At 39.0% G+C, this 18,591-nt stretch overlaps 2 protein-coding genes across 11 annotated transcripts in view; one reads left to right on the forward strand and one right to left on the reverse strand.

The window, feature by feature from the left end:
• Window positions 1-14,310, reverse strand: part of DZANK1 (double zinc ribbon and ankyrin repeat domains 1) — a 72,676-nt gene extending 58,366 nt beyond the window's left edge. For 6 of the 9 annotated variants that reach the window (XR_009758041.1, XR_009758049.1, XM_061585851.1 and 3 more), the window contains exons 1-6: window positions 14,055-14,310; window positions 11,159-11,281; window positions 10,046-10,199; window positions 7,263-7,371; window positions 4,957-5,053; window positions 340-464 (exon numbers count right to left, since the gene is read on the reverse strand). Coding sequence is in view for 7 of the 9 variants with exons in the window: in XM_061585851.1 (XP_061441835.1) it covers window positions 340-464; window positions 4,957-5,053; window positions 7,263-7,371; window positions 10,046-10,199; window positions 11,159-11,267 (594 nt within the window). In the remaining 2 variants the exon portion in view is untranslated. Of the gene's footprint in view, window positions 1-339; window positions 465-4,956; window positions 5,054-7,262; window positions 7,372-7,406; window positions 7,470-10,045; window positions 10,200-11,158; window positions 11,282-13,883; window positions 13,976-14,054 lie in introns of those variants that run through there. The other 3 variants (XM_061585821.1, XM_061585862.1, XM_061585871.1) reach the window with 3 other exon arrangements.
• Window positions 13,914-18,591, forward strand: part of POLR3F (RNA polymerase III subunit F) — a 36,152-nt gene continuing 31,474 nt past the window's right edge. Inside the window, exons 1-3 of one of the 2 annotated variants that reach the window (XM_061585913.1) lie at window positions 13,914-13,988; window positions 14,076-14,342; window positions 16,987-17,104. In XM_061585913.1, coding sequence (XP_061441897.1) covers window positions 14,299-14,342; window positions 16,987-17,104 — 162 coding nt within the window. In that variant the 5' untranslated portion in view covers window positions 13,914-13,988; window positions 14,076-14,298. The remainder of the gene's footprint in view (window positions 13,989-14,075; window positions 14,343-16,986; window positions 17,105-18,591) is intronic. The other variant, XM_061585903.1, reaches the window with a different exon arrangement.

Below are 18,591 nucleotides of genomic sequence, written 5' to 3' on the forward strand. Positions count from 1 at the left end.
GCAGGCCTACTAAGCACAGAACCATAGGTGTAATGTTCATTCCTGGTGAAGTAGTGATTGTCTTTGTGGACTCCGTGTAAAGGGAGACCGATACCTCCTCTCTACAATCATATAAATTCATGGAGAATTCAGGTACAGCAGGGAGTTTGCCTGAGGAAGACAGCTCTTGCCACTGGTGAGCTGGGAATGGAAATTCTGGAGCCCTGGTTGGGGCAAATCTGGATGCAACACCAAGAAAAAGTCCAGATCTGTAAATCTTTTCAAACACTGCTACTTTATGGAGGACGGTGTACATAACCTTTTTTTCTAGCATTTGAACCAACTAGCTGCTTTGGTTACCTGAGACTGAGGCATCAGTGTGGCAGAATTTGACTCTTCTCTATCATTTGACATATTCAAGTAATTGTTCAACAGATGTGGTCCAATGAGATGTGAGGGCACAGTTGTTTTCTCTTTTGACATGCCTAAAATTACAAATACATTTCATCTCATTACTTTTCAATAATTTATTTCAAAAGAATGTGATCTTTGACTACATTGTATAAAGGATATTCTTCTAAAATAAATTAAGTTCAAGAGAAGAGAAATTACTGACAAATTTACATATACCAAAATACATGGAAAGCACAAGTTAGGGAACCTGCCCTGTAATTTAGGTGGCTATTGTTGTCACCTCTATTTATATTATATTATCTAACATATAACAACATATTAGTCCATTCATATTGTCCCTCTGGTGTGTTTGTGTGTGATGCAAAAACAAAACAACCAGAACAGGTGGTCCCCTATTATAACCAACATAAGATAAAGTCACAGGAACCCAAGCAACAATGAGACAAAGATGATTGTTTAAACATGTGCAACTATACATGTACTGTATGTATGTATGTAATAAATTAAAAACTAGTAACAAAAAAAGTTCTCCATGCTGTAGCCACTATATAAAACAACAATTAAGTTCTCAAAAAACGCAGATAATAAATGATGAGATCTCAACAGTTATATCTTGTTTCATGCTTTTTCAGAATTAAATTGGATAATTATTCAAGGATGGAAGCCATAAATCTCCTTAATGCCTCAATTTTTTCTTTATTATAGGACTATGGTTTTCCTTTTAATTTCATAAAACGCTATCATCCATTTGATGATATTATAATATGTATACAGTATAAATAATATGCTTGTAATTCTACATGCGCTTGGTAATTTTTCAACCTAGAAATATAAAAGATTGCAATATACATTTCTTATTTAAATTTTAGAAAAGTTTCTATTATATAAAGAAATTCAGATTCAAATCTGAAATCCAAAAATGATTTTTAAAAAATCACAGGCAAGGAGTGAGTATATTGAGATGTATAACCCACTGTTGCTTACTAAACGAAGTTTGGCTGAGGTCTTATATGTGGGATCAGTTGTCAATCCGTGTATCTACAATAGCTGTGATTCTCACAAGTGGCTCCTACTCATGAGTAAATAGATTGCTCAAAAGTAGAGCAACTAGGTAGAGGTGTTCCTCTGCCACATTCTGCTGGTGGGGCCCTTCACTGTGGAGACCCTACTGCAATCTGCCAAAGTGTGTGCAGTTGGAAAGCTATCATCAGCAGTAGCTAAGCGCAGTTCCTGAAACAGGGCAGGGATGAAACGGAGCTAGTTATGGATCCATTGGATTCAAAGCTGCTCCACCCCCTGCCCCAGAGTGAGGTCCAATGTAGGCCCCTCTGTTGTGCCAGCCTGTACCTGAAGCAGCAAGAAAGAATTCTCCTTGGTCAGCGCAAGCAGCATGGCATTGGCTCAGCCCCTCTGCTCCCTTGTGCCACTTAGGATTTCTCTGTGTGGTCATGTTTTACATTTTGATATGTCTGTGTTTATTATATGAAACATGTTTTAACAAATATGGAAAATGAAACAATGGCTCACAGACTGGAAGCATTCAATACACATCCCAATTCTAAAGAAAGGGGATCCCAGGGAATGCAGTAATTATCGAACTATTGCCTTAATATCCCATGCAAGTAAAGTAATGCTCAAGCTGCTACAACAAAGGCTCTTACCATATATGGAGTGAGAAATGCCAGATGTCCAAGCTGGATTTAGAAAGGGAAGAGGTACCAGAGATCATATCGCAAACGTACATTGGACAATGGAACGGACCGAGGAATTTCAGAAGGAAATCACCCTGTGCTTTATAGATTACAGCAAAGCCTTTGACTGTGTAGATCATGAAAAATTATGGAATGCTTTAAAAGAAATGGGGGTGTCACAGCATCTGATTGTCCTGATGCGCAACCTATACTCTAGACAAAAGGCTACTGTAAGGACAGAATATGGAGAAACTGATTGGTTCCCCATCGGAAAGGGTGTGAGACAGGGGTGTATTTTATCACCCTATTTGTTAAATCTATATGCAGAACGTATCATACGGAAAGAGGGATTGAACCAAGATGAAGGAGGTGTGAAAATTGGAGAGAGAAATATCAATAATTTAAGATATGCAGACGATACCATACTACTAGCAGAAACCAGTAATGATTTGAAATGAATGCTGATGAAAGTTAAAGAGAAAAGCACAAAAGCAGGACTACAGCTGAAAGTCAAGAAAACTAAACTAATAACAGAAGATTTATGTAACTTTCAAGTTGACAATGAGGACATTGAACTTGTCAAAGCAATCATTAACCAAAATGGAGACAATAGTCAAGAAATCAGAAGAAGGCTAGGACTGGGGAGGGCAGCTATGAGAGAACTAGAAAAGGTCCCCAAATGCAAAGATGTATCACTGAACACTAAAGTCAGGATCATTCAGACCATGGTATTTCCAATCTCTATGTATGGATGTGAAAGTTGGACAGTGAAAAAAGTGGATAAGAGAAAAATAAACTCATTTGAAATGTGATGTTGGAGTAAAGCTTTGCGTATACCATGGACTGCGAAAAAGACAAATAATTGGGTGTTAGAACACGTTAAACCAGAACTATCACTAGAAGCTAAAAAGATGAAACTGAGGTTATCATGAGAAGACATGATTCACTAGAAAAGACAATAATGTTGGGAAAAACAGCAGGGAGTAGAAAAAGAGGAAGGCCAAACAAGAGATGGATTGATTCCATAAAGAGAGCCACAGACCTGAACTTAAAGATCTGAACAGGGTGGTTTATAACAGATGCTATTGGAGGTTGCTGATTCATAGGGTTGCCATAAGTCGAAATAAATAACAACAACAATCAGCTATAGGTGGTAAACTGGTGGCCTAAAGCTTCCTAAAAACTAGAGTGATAAAGAGGCGGTGGTGTGGCCACCCCTAAAGAAACTGGCCCTGGAACCCCTGGATTGGAATAACTATCCACCAGTCACAGATACCCCCTTCTTAGGAAAGTGGTGGAGCAGTTGCAAGCAGTCTTGGGTGACAGGGATTATTCAGAACCATTCCAATCTGGGTTCAGGCCTAGCCATGGGACTGAGTTGGCCTTGGTCGCCCTCATCAATGACCTTTACAGAGAGCAGGACAAGCGGTGTGCAACCTTGCTCCTGCTTCTTGCAAATAAGAAATGGACAAGGCTGTTTATAAGAAGCATATAAGGCTGTTCTTAATAAATGCTTCCATGTATAAGGCACTGTATAATTGCCTCATAAATATAAGCACTAGTGAATTGTTAGAAACCTGTTAAAGCCAGCTATGTGCTGCTTTAATCATTTTGTTACTTTAATGCCTGCTATATGCCTATCTAACCCATGTGATACAGGATAGAGCTTGTTTAAATATTATGCCCTAGCTACGGCCAGTAATATATGATTGTTTCACTGTTTAGCTATTGGCTTACTAGCTAAAGCCACATATATCCTATACTCATGTATGCACAATTTCTGCACTGGCTGATAACAGGACTCACTTAGTTGTTTGACATATAAGACTCTGGAGACATAAATCTAGAAAGAATATGTAGAACCCTCTTCCCTATGCATCCATTACATAAGGGTCCAGCCAGTAATAAGTTAGTGCAGAATGCTGCGGCATGGTTGCTAACAGGAGAAAAACCCTGTCAGCATATAACACCTCTGCTCAGAGATCCACACTGGTTGCTAGTTTGTTACCAAGTCAAGATCAAGGTGTTACTATTGGTATACAAAGCCCTTAACGGCTTGGGACCAGCTTACTTGTGGGATTGCCTTATACCAGGGTTTCCCAACTAGTGGGCCACCAGATGTTGTTGGACCACAATTCCCATCTTTCCTGACCATTGGCAAAGTTGGCTGAGGCTGATGGGAGTTGTGGTCCAACAACATCTGGTGGCCCACTAGTTGGGAAAGGCTGCCCTACACCATAAGTGCCCACTCAACTGCTTCAGTCTGTGAAACTAGCACTGTTACATGTGCCACATAGTACTGCATTTGTAAGAAATAGTTCTTTTAATGAGGCAGTACCTACACCTTGCAACTTTCTGCCTAAGGGCATCAGGCAGCCGCTTTCACTTTATACTTTTCGGTGCCTGCTTAAAATATTTCTATTTAGGCAAGCGTATCCAGACATATATATGTTGGTGTGCTTTAACCTTTTTTTAGTTTACTACTGAGTTTGTCTTTTAAATGTTTTTAATTACTTGTTTTTAACTGTTTTAATTGGTAATTTTAATATTTCTTGTAAACTGCTTACTATCAAGTGGTATATAATTTTTGTTAAATAAAATAAATAATAACTTGATAACACAAAGTTAAAGTTTATAACACTGCCAATTACACTAGTAGTTTTGATACAAAATTAAAGTGGGAATGTCCAAGGGAATAACTTTGAGGAGTCCAGAAAATAATGTGTTCAGGAAGTTATCATAAACCTCATAGTGTGTAATGTTTGAAATCTGTTCCCATAAGGAAACCACAATGAACTGCGCTACCAGTTCACGTCCTTTTAAACAGTAACTTTTTTAGAGTTCTCTTAGTTCTGGCTTTAACATACAGTACCTTGTAATTCCAGTGCAACACCATTATAATTGAACTTGCTTTCAGCATTTGCTTCTTTCTTTCCGAGTCTGAAGTCACACAATTCATCTTCCATCTCCTAAGAACAAAAATTCTGATGAATAATCTCATATGTATATTTCCTGTCGACTGATTTCAGTCTCCTGCACATGTTCTAGCCATCCTGAGTAGTACCCTTATAAGCATGCTTATATATATGCGCTTTGTGGTTGGAATGAAGGGTGGCATTAGTAATAGGACAAAGTTGTAAGTAAGTTACAAAATATGTATGCATCTCTGCACACCATATATAAACTGTTGGGCTATATTTCTATCTAGAAACAACACAGTGCCTACATCTGTTGGAATAGATTGTTACAACATCTCCTGTACATAAAGATATGTCCCACTTAACCTTTGTATGATCCGGTTACAATCTATACTCCAGAAAAATATAGGATTTCATCCATTTTTATTTCAGAGTCATAATTTGATTAGGGATGTGACCCCCCACAGGCTAATAAAGATGTATAGTTTAAATTGTATTTATGGTTTATAGGGCAATTCTTTCAGGCCTCCTGCATATCTGGCTTAGGACAAGGCTGCCCCAGAGCAAAAACTCACTGCCAATTTGTATGCCCCTCTCATGAGTATCTTGGTTTTAAAAGGTTCTGTTTCATCTGAATGAAGCCAAGAAATAGCTGCATAGGGCAAATTGCTCCAAGTTTCCTGCTGAAAATCCTCTATTGTCATGATTGTCATGGACAAAGAAATGGACCTACCAGAGATAGTTAAATGCCAAAATCATCCCCCCACTTCTGAACTACTAGGCCTCACTGTATGGCCCGGCCATAAGAAACCTGAAATTTCAGGGTGGGTTTGTTCAGAAGTATTTAACACTACAGTGAAAGTCTCAATACCTCTCTTTGTTTAGCAATTGTTTCTTTTGTGTTCACCCAGAAATTGTTCTAGCATGCCAGAATTTTTCTGAGTTCTTTTTTTCCTTTGGAGGCTCCAGGTCTCTGTCTTCCAGAAAACCTCTTTGGATTCTTGTTTCTCCTTTTTCCTATGCCTCTCCTCTCCCTTGCTGTTCCTGAAGTATATCAGCTCTTGGCGGAGTGTCCACCTTGGATCATTGCCCCTTTCTCTGGTGTCCAAAATGGAAGGATGGGTAGTAATTCTCTTTCTTCCTGTAAATCTCCTTTCCCTGTTTTTCTAGGTCTTCCTGCAAATGCTTCTTCCCCCTTTTCTCCTCCTCAACAACCAAAGTCCTGCTCCACATCCACCCTCCTTCTTGTCTCTCGAATTCCTGGGAAGCTTTCAATAGTTAGTCATTTAATTACTTTTGTTGCATTTTCTCAACAAAACTTTATTTCTGAAAAAATTGTTTCTGTTGCTCCCTTGAGACCTTGCATAGAACTCTGGTGCTTTCTCTAAATGGTTCTGGTTACACATGTTTGGCCCCCTTTAAGTTTTGGTTAAACTGTGCCAGTTTGGGGCCAGTTCTACTACACAGACAGCTTGTAGAACACAGCCAGGGTCACAGTGGAAGCAGTTCCCTTAGCACACCTTAAAGCTAAATTTCCATGTGTGTTCTAAATTTCCATGTGTGTTCTATGTGTGTTATTCCCTGAACACAGTGAAGTAATCTGTATACATGTTTAGAGACAGTTGACCTGAGCAATCATGGTAACAACAGCATTAGTACTGGGTCATAGCTCTACACCAGGAATGCTTTGTACAAAAGGTAGAATAATTTATTACGTCAGCCTTTGTTTCCTGGGTATGTAAAATGTTCCCATTCACAGGAATGAGTTGAAACATCTATGAAGTCTCCTCAATCCCATTTGATAATTCAGTTGTTTCCTCATGGCGATATGAGGTAGTCAGTGTTGACAATACTGAGCTAGGTGGACCAACACAGCTTGTGACCCCTCCAATTTGAATGGAGACCACCTGGCATACATGGGGGGGAATCATAACTTGCGCAGGTGCTTGATGTCTCCCCCCTCCTTTGTGGGGCCCCAGCCAGGCAGAAAAACATGGATCATTCATCCACTTGTGGGTTGTTGCTGCTATTCCATAAGTGACAGCAAGAAGATAACAAGTCAGATTTGACCCTGAACTTGCTCCATAAAAGTTCTGATAACTTATTTAAATAGATCTTTTCCAAGTATTCACCTTAGTTACTTTGTTCCAGTGCCTCAGGAAGATTTTTAAAAATTTGATGTTGTAAGCCTTTCATATTTAATTTTTATTATAATGATTCTTAACACTTTTCAAGTAGACTTTACTTTTTTATTACTTGCCTGACTGAAGGGGTCTTCCAGGAAATTTTCATCATTATCTTCATGTGTGTTTGGAGTTACATATTCTACTATAAATACTTTCGTTACAATGGTGCTCTCTCTGCCATCTCTGTAAGTTAAAAATCAAGAAACTCTAGAACAGACCTGCACAACTTGTGATCCATATAAAGGAAGTCCACCAAGGGCACATGTCTCTTGTTTTTGCTGCCTCTCTGGGATTGCAAAAAATGTAGAAGGGGTATTATGTGCTAAGTAGCTGGCATGCCACCATATATTGCTTATGGGTTGAATTTGGCTTGGTGGGTCGTGAGTTGGGCAAGTGAGTTCTATAACAGTAGAAATATCATAGGTCAATATGTTTTAAAGGTATTTCACCTATTTCTTTATTTTTAAAAAAATATTTATATTTTGCCTTACAGTCCAAAAAAGAGACTCCTCAACGCAGCTAACAAAAATCAAAGTTAAAACAAACCCAAACCTCCATAAAATAAACAATAAAACAAAATCCAGTCAATACAAAACAGAAACAACACTAGATATTTGGGCAGAGAGGTGTCATTCAACCCCATAGAAGTTTAACTCTTTTGCTCCCTGTCATGGTCCCAACAAAAATCTGCTCTCTTAAGCTGCTATTTGCATTTGAAAGTAATCCTCCACCCAATGGGTATCATCCTAAAGTGCCAGCTATGACTCCATTCTTTCGATTGTACTGTCACTGCCCTGCTGATGAATTTCTAAGATAGTGGATTGCAAGGACACCTACAGCCTTCAGTCTGTTATTCTGGGGATTGGAAAACTGCCAGTAGATTCTCTACAGTTACCACTGGAATGAAGAGTCAGCCCAACCTCTTCTGACTCCCTGTTTGCCTAAACCTTGAAATGTATTGCTGGAGCAACCTCATGAGAGAAAAAAGTCAGAGTGATCTAAAGCAGCCAGCAAACTTTCAGTATTAGAATGTCAGCCTAGGACTGGGGAGACCCAGCTTCAAATCCCCACTCAGCCATGAAGATCACTGGGTGCCCTTAGGCCAGTCATTATCCCTCAGCCTAACCACAGGATTGTTGTGAGGATAAAATGGAAGGCATGAGAAACATGTAAGCTGCCTTGAGCTCCATGGAGGACAGCAGAGATGTTTTGTTGTTGTTATAAGTTAGGAAGCAGAAAAGAGATATGCAGAGGATAAAATAAAACACAAACTTAGCATCAGGTAGCCTAACACCTGAGCAAGCTATGAAGTTTAATGCGCATGCTTGGAATACATATGATTTTTTCCAAGATGTTCTGATGACAAAATCCACTAAAGCTAATATCACATATTTTGCATGGTGAGGGATGGATAAGGGGGTTGAAATAATGTGGAAGGGACCTGGAACAGCATGAGAAAACCTTCAAATATATGTGTGTACAGAAAACCTTCAAAGATATGTGTGTGGGGCAATTATTCCTTTGTCTAAGTAAGGGAAGAGGTGCGAATTGGAAGGATCTATTCTTGAGCTCTTGTCAGCCAAAGAGAAAATACTATTGTGTGTGTATCGGGGGAGGTGATGCTTGATATGTGCCTATCCAGTCTTACGGCAATGGAATCTTTGGTCTAAGAAAATTTGTAAAAGACAGGCAGGGTTTCTGCAGAGTGACCATTGCAACAGTGCCAATGAAGGACTGTCTTAAAATGCAAACAGTAGCTTCTGAGAGGGACTGGCGTTGAGATAGTGGCAGGGAAAAATTAAATGTCCCCAACCCCAGGCTGCTCAGACTTCCACTGTTTTCTATTCACATAACAAAAAAATTATACTTTAATTGTATTAATGCAATTAACCATCATGTCTAATTTAGCCCTAAACTACAACACTGAGCAGCATATTACATGTATTTGTAGGCAACGTTAAGCCAAAGAAGGTACAAAAAGTATATCATCAAAAAGATTGAAAATTGGTGGAAAAATACGACACATAGAAATATTCATGTTCTGTGATTCCATTTATGACATTTCCCAGAACATTTATCATTTTAGTACAGAATCCAGAAAAATACTACTTTCATAAAAGGTGTCTACAAATACATTCAACCAGAATATTCAATCCTGGAGACCAGCAGAGAAAGCCACAGAAGTAACAAATTGGCAACACAACCCTGTGTGGCAGCACAATGAGGCAGAGAGTACCTCTGTTAAAATGGAGTCAAACAGTATCGTGCTGGAATGCAGCATCAGAGGAATGTAGCAGGGGAACAGATGCTACAAACACACACATCTGTCCTCTCCTGAAAAAAACAACCCTCACTGAGCATGATGCATTTACTGTGCTCTGTAGAGCAGGAAGTGAGAAGGCTGAATCTTGCTGGCTACCAGACACAACAACTGGCTACCAAGCAAATAGCTGGAAACCCTGGTAAAGAAGTCATCCACCCGTTATTTCCAATATTTATGTTCTAACTGTGCAGTTAACTCTGATAGACTTGACCAGTTTGCACAGCTTTCATGTTAAAGGGAGCCATGTGTCTTGTGGCAACTTCAAGATTATAAAATTTAAAGTACCAACTGTTATGTTAGCCTTTTAAGGACCCACAAGACTGTTTTTGCAGCAACCGATTGATATGGAACATACCAGAGTGGACACCAATAAAAATTAATTGCCTATGTTGATTCCTCCTCAGTAGATAGAGAAGATACACAGGGCTATGTGTACCAAAATCTCACTTTGGTGGCAAGTTAGAACATTCTGCACAAAGAAAAGTTCAATTCTGCCTTTATTCAAAAAGCAAATTACATGGCAATGGTACTTACTTTGTGACTGCCAGTGCTTTGATTGCTATTTTCCCATCTGGTAATGTGATTGGTCCCTTATACTTGTAAGTATTATGATCTCTATAACCAAGTCTCCTAAAGAGTTGTGGTTTACTTCCATCAATAGTGTAATATATGGTGACATCAGGGGTATCTGAAGATGCAAAAAGAAGGAAGTTACTCCTCCTCCCCCCAAACAACAAGCATTTCCTTACAAAAAGCTTCCTGTTGTTTTTAAAGCACAAGTTTAAATAGCAAGAACAGAATTCCTGTGTGCACTTCCATATCCAGAGAAAAACTTGGCAAGGTCTTTAACAGGAAGGTAGTAGGCGTACATCAATTCCATATGGATCATACAAAAGCTGAATCTTAATACAAATTGTATAGCCCAGCAGAGAGGAGATGACTAGAAACAGAGAAAAATACCTAATTATAGATATGTGTAGATGACAGGAAAAGAGATTAACTCTTGGGGAACAAGGTAGAAAAGCTTGGAGGACTTTTTCTCACTAAGTTTGAAGCATGAAAAAGCAATCAAGTAAATTTATTTATTTATTATTAAATTTATACCCCACCCTCCTCCCTATTAATGCAGTTCCTGTTTTTAAAGCAGGGGTGAGGAAACTTTTTCAGCCCAGGGACTTCGTGCCCTCATAGCGACCCTTCTGGGAGCCATGTCTGTGGTGGATTGGGCAAGAAGCAACAGGTGTGATTCTCACCTTTGTACAGTAGGCTGCATTCATTCATTGACACTCCCATGCACACATCTCTCCATCCAGACAAGGAAGAGGCACTATCACAATTCTAGAATATGCAAAAAATACTTTAGTAGGAGAGAGGTGGGACCTAGAGAGAGGGTGTAGTCTTGGCAGAGCCCCAAGGCCCAGTTAGAGAGGACTGGAGAGCTTTTATTTGGTCCCTGGGCTGAGGTTCCTCACCCCTGTGTTTTAAAGCATCTTCCTTCCAATCTGAAATACATTTACAAGATGAAGGCACTTATGAGAAGTGATAGTGAAATGGAAAGAGCAGGAGTGGCAGTGCACAGAAAAGGAATACAAAATTGTACATATAAGATGAAATTTATAGCATACCATGCTGAGCTGTTGCATATACCTGATTTTATTTCTATAAGTGTATTTGTATCTATTTCATGTTTAGCTTTGCCTGGTGTTGAGATTCGAAGTGGTATAACTTGAGGAACTAAGATGGAGCCAGCAGTCATTTTTTCCTAAAGATCTATTAAAACAAAGCAAAACATGATTGTTTTGAACATAGGAGTGCAGTAACACATATAAATCCACTCAAAGACTGAGGCTGCAATCCTATACACTCTTACGTAAGAGTAGGTCCACTGTAGTCACTGGGGTGTATTTCTAAATGGAAAGGTGTAATACTGCAATTGTGCATGCTATTAATCCACAAGAAAATAAAAATCCTATCAGTTCCCTGAACATTGTTCTTCTGGTTGTCCTAGCCTTCATTCGCTTGGGCCAATAAAACCTCATGCAACAATCTAAGACCTGTATCTTTATCATAAAGTGTGCTTTTAAAATTTAACGTATGCAACCTTTAAAAAATAATGCCATTACCTAGCAATTTTTTCAACCTCAAAATGAAGCCTGAAATTATTAACAGGATGCAGATACAGGAACTAGAAAAATATGCACAGGCATAATCCAGCCAACATTAAGAACATGAATGATTTCAATAGGAAAACTAAGAATTTATTTGGAAGAGCAATCTAAAATATAGGATTTTTATTGTCATTTTATGTGGCTGCCAGCAATTCATTGGTGCAAAAACTGCTGCATCCAAACTCTACTCAGCAGGTGGCTGGGAGTGGCTATGGCACGTAAAAAGCAGTGAGCCCAGTGAAGAACACAACCACTGCCATCACCCTCAGGCGCACATGTATCACCAACATGCACAACAAGCTTACCTACATGCAACACTGTAAACAAACACAGGTGGGCATACCATCACCCCAAGTAAACTGCTATCACAGTCCCCAGATGCAATCCTGCACTTGCAGCCAGCACCGACACCAAGTAATCAGTGACACAATGTCAGGAGAGATGTCAGAGGGTTAATTTTTTCCCACGATTACTACCATACAGTAGGTCCTAAAAAGGTTCTAAAAAGAGAGCTGTGCTGGGGAGAAACGCATTTCAAACAACAGAGCACAGCAAGATAAGGCAGGGCAAGGTAGAGGGGTTTATGGTTAAAAAAACCAACTTCCACTGCTCTACTTTAAACATTAATATGACATACTTACAAAAAAACAAATGTTGCTACCTCTGCCCATTAGGGTCACAGAGAGAGGCCTGACATGGGTCAAGAGATAGGCCTGGGAATGGAGTCCAGTTATAAAGAAAAAGTGACCCATGCCCCTCCATGGGTGGTATTCAGTGCTAGTCAGAGTAGACCCATTGAGGTGAATAGACATGACTAACACAGATTCACTAATTTCAATGGGTCTACTCTGCAAAGGACTTAGTTGAATACAATCTCTTGTTTCCTGTTTAATTTTGAAAGTCCATTTTACAGAGTGAGAAAGGAAAAATAGCATGTTTGCATGAAACTGAATGTAGCAAAATGTACATCTGCATTCATCTGATTGTTGGCCTTCATTAGACCAAGGTTTGAGGGATGATGGAGGTAACAATTTAACAGGAAATATTTTTGTTACAATCTGCAGTCTTTTTTGTGTGAGGTATTTCTTGCCAAAAATCTAAAATAGCTACCAAAACAAAGTGGCCTCACTTTTGGTTGGGGGATACTTTCACTACCACATTTTATAACACTATTTAACAATCCTGATTATGGTACAAAATGATGGCTGCAGCATATTCCTAAATGCATTACAATCCTGGGTAACATTAGACTACATCTCAAGTTTGTCACAAACTACTCTCTCAGCCTACTGCCCTCATGAGAATAATAGCACTCTCTTGGGTTATTTGAAAGACTGCCTACTCCTACATGATTCTGTTTGCCTGTTAAGATCTTTCAGGGAACCTTGGCATGTCTCCACTGTCTGAGATGTGCTTGGCTAGTACATGAGACAGGTCATCTTGGAAGTGGCATCAAGGCTCTAGAACTCCCTCCTTCAGGAGGCTCATTTAGCCCCTTCTGTCTCAGACTACAAAAATATTGTTAAAACTTTATTTGTTAATATGGTTTAGATGTGATTTTTATGCTGTCTGATAGTCATAATTCAATTTATGATTATGCTGTTTTCAGTAAGTTAACTTGTTTTTAAACTGATTGTACCATTGTTTTATTATGTTCTGAGCGACTTTGGAGGCCTCATACAGGGCCATATAGTGTATTTGTATCTGCATTTTAGTTATGTATGAAAGGTAGAAATAAAATGTAAAACCCCATCATTAATTTTTAATTCAGAGGTGGTATGATTCCAAATAGCAGTTGCTGAAAACTGCAGGAGGGCAGAGTGCTGTTGTGCTCAGTTCTTGGTTGTGGGTTTCCCATCAGCATCTGGTTGGTCACTGTGAGAATAGGATGCTGGACTAGATGGGCCACTGGCCTTATCCAGCAAGCTCTTCTTATGATCTTAATTTTTAATTAACTAATTATTTGCTGATTAATTACAATATATCTGGCAGCCCAGTATCCTTGACCTCAAAAACATGGGATTTAAAACCATATTAAAAATATAAGAAGAGCCTGCTGGATCAGACCAAAGGCCTGTCTCTTCCAGCATCTTGTTTTCCGCAGTTGCCAACCAGAAGCCTGTGGGAAGCAGACACGCTGCCTCTGATCCTGCGAGTAGCATATAGCCATCGTAACTAATAACCACATTACTTACGATACTTACAAGGCAGTCAAAACTAGATTTAGCCTCGTCACAGGATTGCTGTGAGGATAAAGTAGGATTAACACCACCACCCTCCTTGGAGGAAGACAAATCTGAGAAATAAAGGTAAATTATTTCAAGATCAAAGCGCTTAATTAATCTTAAAAAGGCGTTCTTTTTCTTTATACCTACTTTTTTCTCCCCTTTTCCCAGACTAGAAGAGTCGCTCTTTAACCTGACTCACCACCGACTTCGCTCCTAGACAGGCGAGGCTACAAAAAGATTGTAGCAACCATCCCCGTCTCCATGACAATTGCAGCTTCCTGCTGGTCCGCTAGGCGCGTGCTATGACGTCACTCTCGCGCCCCTATTGGCGAGCTGGAGTCTACTTCTTCTCGGCTGCTATCTCTGCAGCCTCCGCAGAGAGCTGTTTGCTATGGCGGAAGCAAAGACTCCAGAACCTCTGGAAATCGAGAACAGGTAGCTCTGTGTGTTGGGGGCAGGCGATGGTGAGAACAGAGGTTGACGACTGTTTAGCAAAGGGAGAGAGAATAGTACCTGCAGCTGTGGCAGGGCTCAGAGCATTGTGGGATATTCTAAGCCACAGCAGGGGGAAGGAGCTCTGCATATCCTAAAAAGTCATGAGTTTAATCGCACAGCTTTTTTTCATGTGGGAAATTTCATAGACAAGGGAAAAACGAGGCAGGGTTATGCTAAGATCTTCTGTGCATCTTTGGGCATATTGGACTGTGTTTTGTAAGATAACATACCGGCTATTGGCCATGTGGCTATTAACCATGGTAGCCACATGATTAGCTGTGATATTAGTTAGTGGTTTTTAGCCATGATAGGTAAATGGAATTCCCGTGTTTTAAGGCAGTCTACAAATTGTTGTGGAACAGACAGTGTGATAAGGCAATAATTTTCATGCCCTGCCTGGTAGATCTCCTGAAGGGATTTGGTAGGCCACTGTTGGGAAAAGGATGCTGGGCTAGAGGGTCTGATCCAAAATTGCTCTTCTGGTGTTCTTATGTTCTCAAGGCTCTGTTGAGGAGATCACACTGTAGTGCAGAAGCTGCCCTTTGGCTGAAACTCTTTGAGTGGCTTACAGTAACAAACCATAAAACAGATCATAAGAGGTTATAAAAGTTGAGCATACAATGAATGAACTAAAATGCCCAGATAAATAACAAGGTTTTCACCTGGTGCTGAAAATTAAATGCATCTCCCTAACAGCATTTGGAAAATATGGTCCAAATGTTAAATTTTTAAAATTTATAGGTGTATTCCTAATGGCACAACTCAGTATCTAACTATGCCTACTTGCTTTCAGTACAGTACTATGAATACAATGTTGTCTGGGCTTCTCTTTACTAAATGGCTTTTGTAATAGTTCAGGTGCCTTTAGCAATAATTCACCCCACTGCCCTTTGCAGCAACCTTTGTAGAAAGTGCAGTTGTGCAGTGGAGGCCCCTCAAAGCAGGGTCTTCAAGAATGTTGCATGTTCCACACAAGGGATCAGCTGGACAAATAAAACTGTAGCATCTTGTTGTGTGAATGAGACAGTGGTGCTGAAAGGGAGAGTTGAGATGTCGGGCACAGATAGGTAGGATGATGCAAAAAATCTTAAAGATAAATATTCAGTCAAAACCAGAATTTTTTAAATTGGTTTTATGGATAAACAAAAGGAAAAGAAATATGGAAGAATAATATTATATATGATCACGGCAGCAAGATTACTATATGCACAAAAGTGGAAAATGGAATCGATACCAACAATGGAAGAATGGCTATTGAAATTAATGGACTTAGTTGAGATGGACAAATTGACATGTCTTATTAGAGAAAAAACGACAGATACATTTCTTAAGGAATGGAAGCCTCTTTTGGACTTTTTGTTGAAAGAAAAAAATGAAATGATGATAATGGGATTTGACGATTAATTAAGATAGACTTTGGAAAAAAGTGAATTTCGTATGTTCTAGGAGACAGGTTTGATATATATTATATACTTATAGCTGATCTGTAACAAATCGGAAGTCAAGTTTTTCTTTTTATTTTATTTTTTTTCTGTTGTATTGTTTTTGTTGTATTTGTTTTTATAAAAATTTGAATAATAAAAAAAATTATTATAAAAAAACAACAACAACGAAGTATAGGAAGTAGTCTGCTAGTGATAAGCCACCCATCCCCATTGCCATGATGTGGAACAGGATTAGTAATATGAGGGTTCTTTTTAAAAGGGAAATAAATAATTTTTAGGCCCATTTTGAAGTTCAGATCCTGTTGCATTTCAGATGAACAATTGGTCATGTGGTGGGGCCCAGCATGTTGTCCTCCAATATGCCCCGAGCCCTGCTGTCTGCTTTATGCAAAACACTTAACTGGCCACAGGAGGTCTCTCTACAAGATCTCCGCTACTCTCTGGGCAAAGAATGCTGAAGTTAGTTTGAGGATGGTACTTTTAACTTTGCCATTATGAACATCCCAGTTTTGAACTTACAGCACCACCAAAATAGTCTACAAAGCTATGGGTTGTGAAGTTCAACACTGTGGAAGGAAGAAGGCTTTACTGTAATGAATGTTGATGGCCAAAAGGGGTCAAGTCTAAACTAGTATTGATTTCTACCTTCAACAGAGACTCTGTTGTGTGTTTTAAGCCCATGTGTTGTTCAGATGAGGGAGACTGCCTCCTCTGTGGCTGCTCCTAGGCTCTGGAACTACTGGCTAAGGAAGTCCTGCCGTGTCTCTTCCTTGATAGCCTTCTGTATTTTCTGGAAGGCCTGCAGAGGTTTGATTGAATTACCTCACTTTTATGGTTTGACTCTCCAGGGTGTTCTTAAATTGGTTTTAGTGAAAATTGTATAATCTCCCTTGTAGAGTAAATTGGTTGCATGGTAGTTCTTAATATTTCTATTGTAGCAATTTGTTTTTACATGTTTTTATCTGCTGGCTTTTTATCTGCTACTGTTTTTTCACATAGTTCTTGGTTTTGATTATAGTTTATATTAGTCATTTTGGATTTCTTAAGGAAAGGGAGATTGCAAATGCTTTAAATAAATATTAGTTGGGGATTTGCTCTCTACGTAGTGGTCTTTTACTTGCTATTTCTACTTTTCCCAGGATCATTGAACTGTGCCATCAGTTTCCTCAGGGCATCACAGACCAGGTGATTCAAAATGACATGCCCCACATGGAGGCTCAGCAACGGGCTATGGCCATTAACAGATTGCTCTCTATGGTAAGAACTACCCTAATTATATGGGACTATTTATATTATGGGTGCTGTATGTTAGGAGTAATGCACATTAACTGCTCAGCTTTCATAACCACCACCCATTGTGCATATTCACCAAGCCTCATGGAGAATGTGCACATAATCTACCTATGAAGGGGGAATTGTGCATGTTTCCTAGTCAGCATACATAATCTCCGATAGGCCTTGGGAAAAATGAGCATAAATCAAATGAATTTTGTACATCACGTGACCAATATGCATAATCCCAAACAAGCCTTGGGGAATGTGACTATCTCAGCTGTATTTTGCACATTCTCTAGGCATCGTGCACATTTTCCAGTCAATATGCTAGTCATTATGCATTATCTCCAAGAGCCTTAGAGAATGTGCGTATGTTTTTCTTTTGCTGTATACTGCCCTGATGTTTTGCGAGAGGACAGTATATAAATACATTTATACATTAAAAAAATCTCAACTGCATTTTGTATGTTCTCCATGCATACACACCAACAGGGTTTGGAGAATATGCATATCTCGACTGTGTTCCATACATTCTTTGAGCAGTATGCAAACTGGATAAGGGTAAGTTTCTTGGAGACTGCATACTGACTGAACAGTATGCATAGTCTCCAAGAAACATATACTTTTTCTGTCTCTAGTTCAAAAGCATGCAATCTGTGCTATCTGGGCTGGTTTTTGGATTGCTGCCTAATCCACACCATACCCTAAAATAAACAGAAGAAAGTATTCCCTCAGCAATACTAATAAACACAAAAACAAAGTTGTGATGACAATGCAAATCTATAACATTTGAAACAACTTAAAATGAAACTTTATAAAGACAATCTCATAGCCAAATGGCCAGTAAAATAATATAAAATGATATGCTAAACATCAATAAGTTAAAAAAAACTAATGCAAATTGTATGAATAGTCTTTTCTGCAGCCAATGTCTAAGACTAGTAGAAGTAGAAATTTTATTGCATAGCCGTAGGCCGTCGGAATGCAAACAGACAAATAAGCGGACAAACAATTAGCACATATTAAAATCTTGCAATAAAATACAAGAAATTGTATAAACTTAAAATCACTTAGCGAAAATACACTCCGCAGGTGCTAGTGGTAATACAAAGAGAGGGTAGCCTACTCTTGGTGTGATTTCAAGACCTCTCAGCAGGATAGCTGTGTCTAAGACACATTTTGCCTACATAGTCTTTTTCAGTGGGAGACAAATATTGAAGGACATCAGCTTGAGCATGAATGTGTGGTCATATTTATAATACATTGAAACAAAAAATATTTTACCAATTGAAAAATACAGACTAAATGCAGAATTGTTCAGACCTTCAAAATATTTTTTTTCTTGAAACAATGAATATCATCATATAGACAAATTGTTTCTCTGGCTTCATTCTCAAGAGGTTAAAGTACTTATATCCCTCAAATTGTTCCACACCTGATGCAGTGAGGTGATCAGATAATGTGCTGAA

Source organism: Rhineura floridana, chromosome 1 (assembly GCF_030035675.1).
Source record: "Rhineura floridana isolate rRhiFlo1 chromosome 1, rRhiFlo1.hap2, whole genome shotgun sequence".
NCBI classification, from domain to species: Eukaryota; Metazoa; Chordata; class Lepidosauria; order Squamata; family Rhineuridae; genus Rhineura; species Rhineura floridana.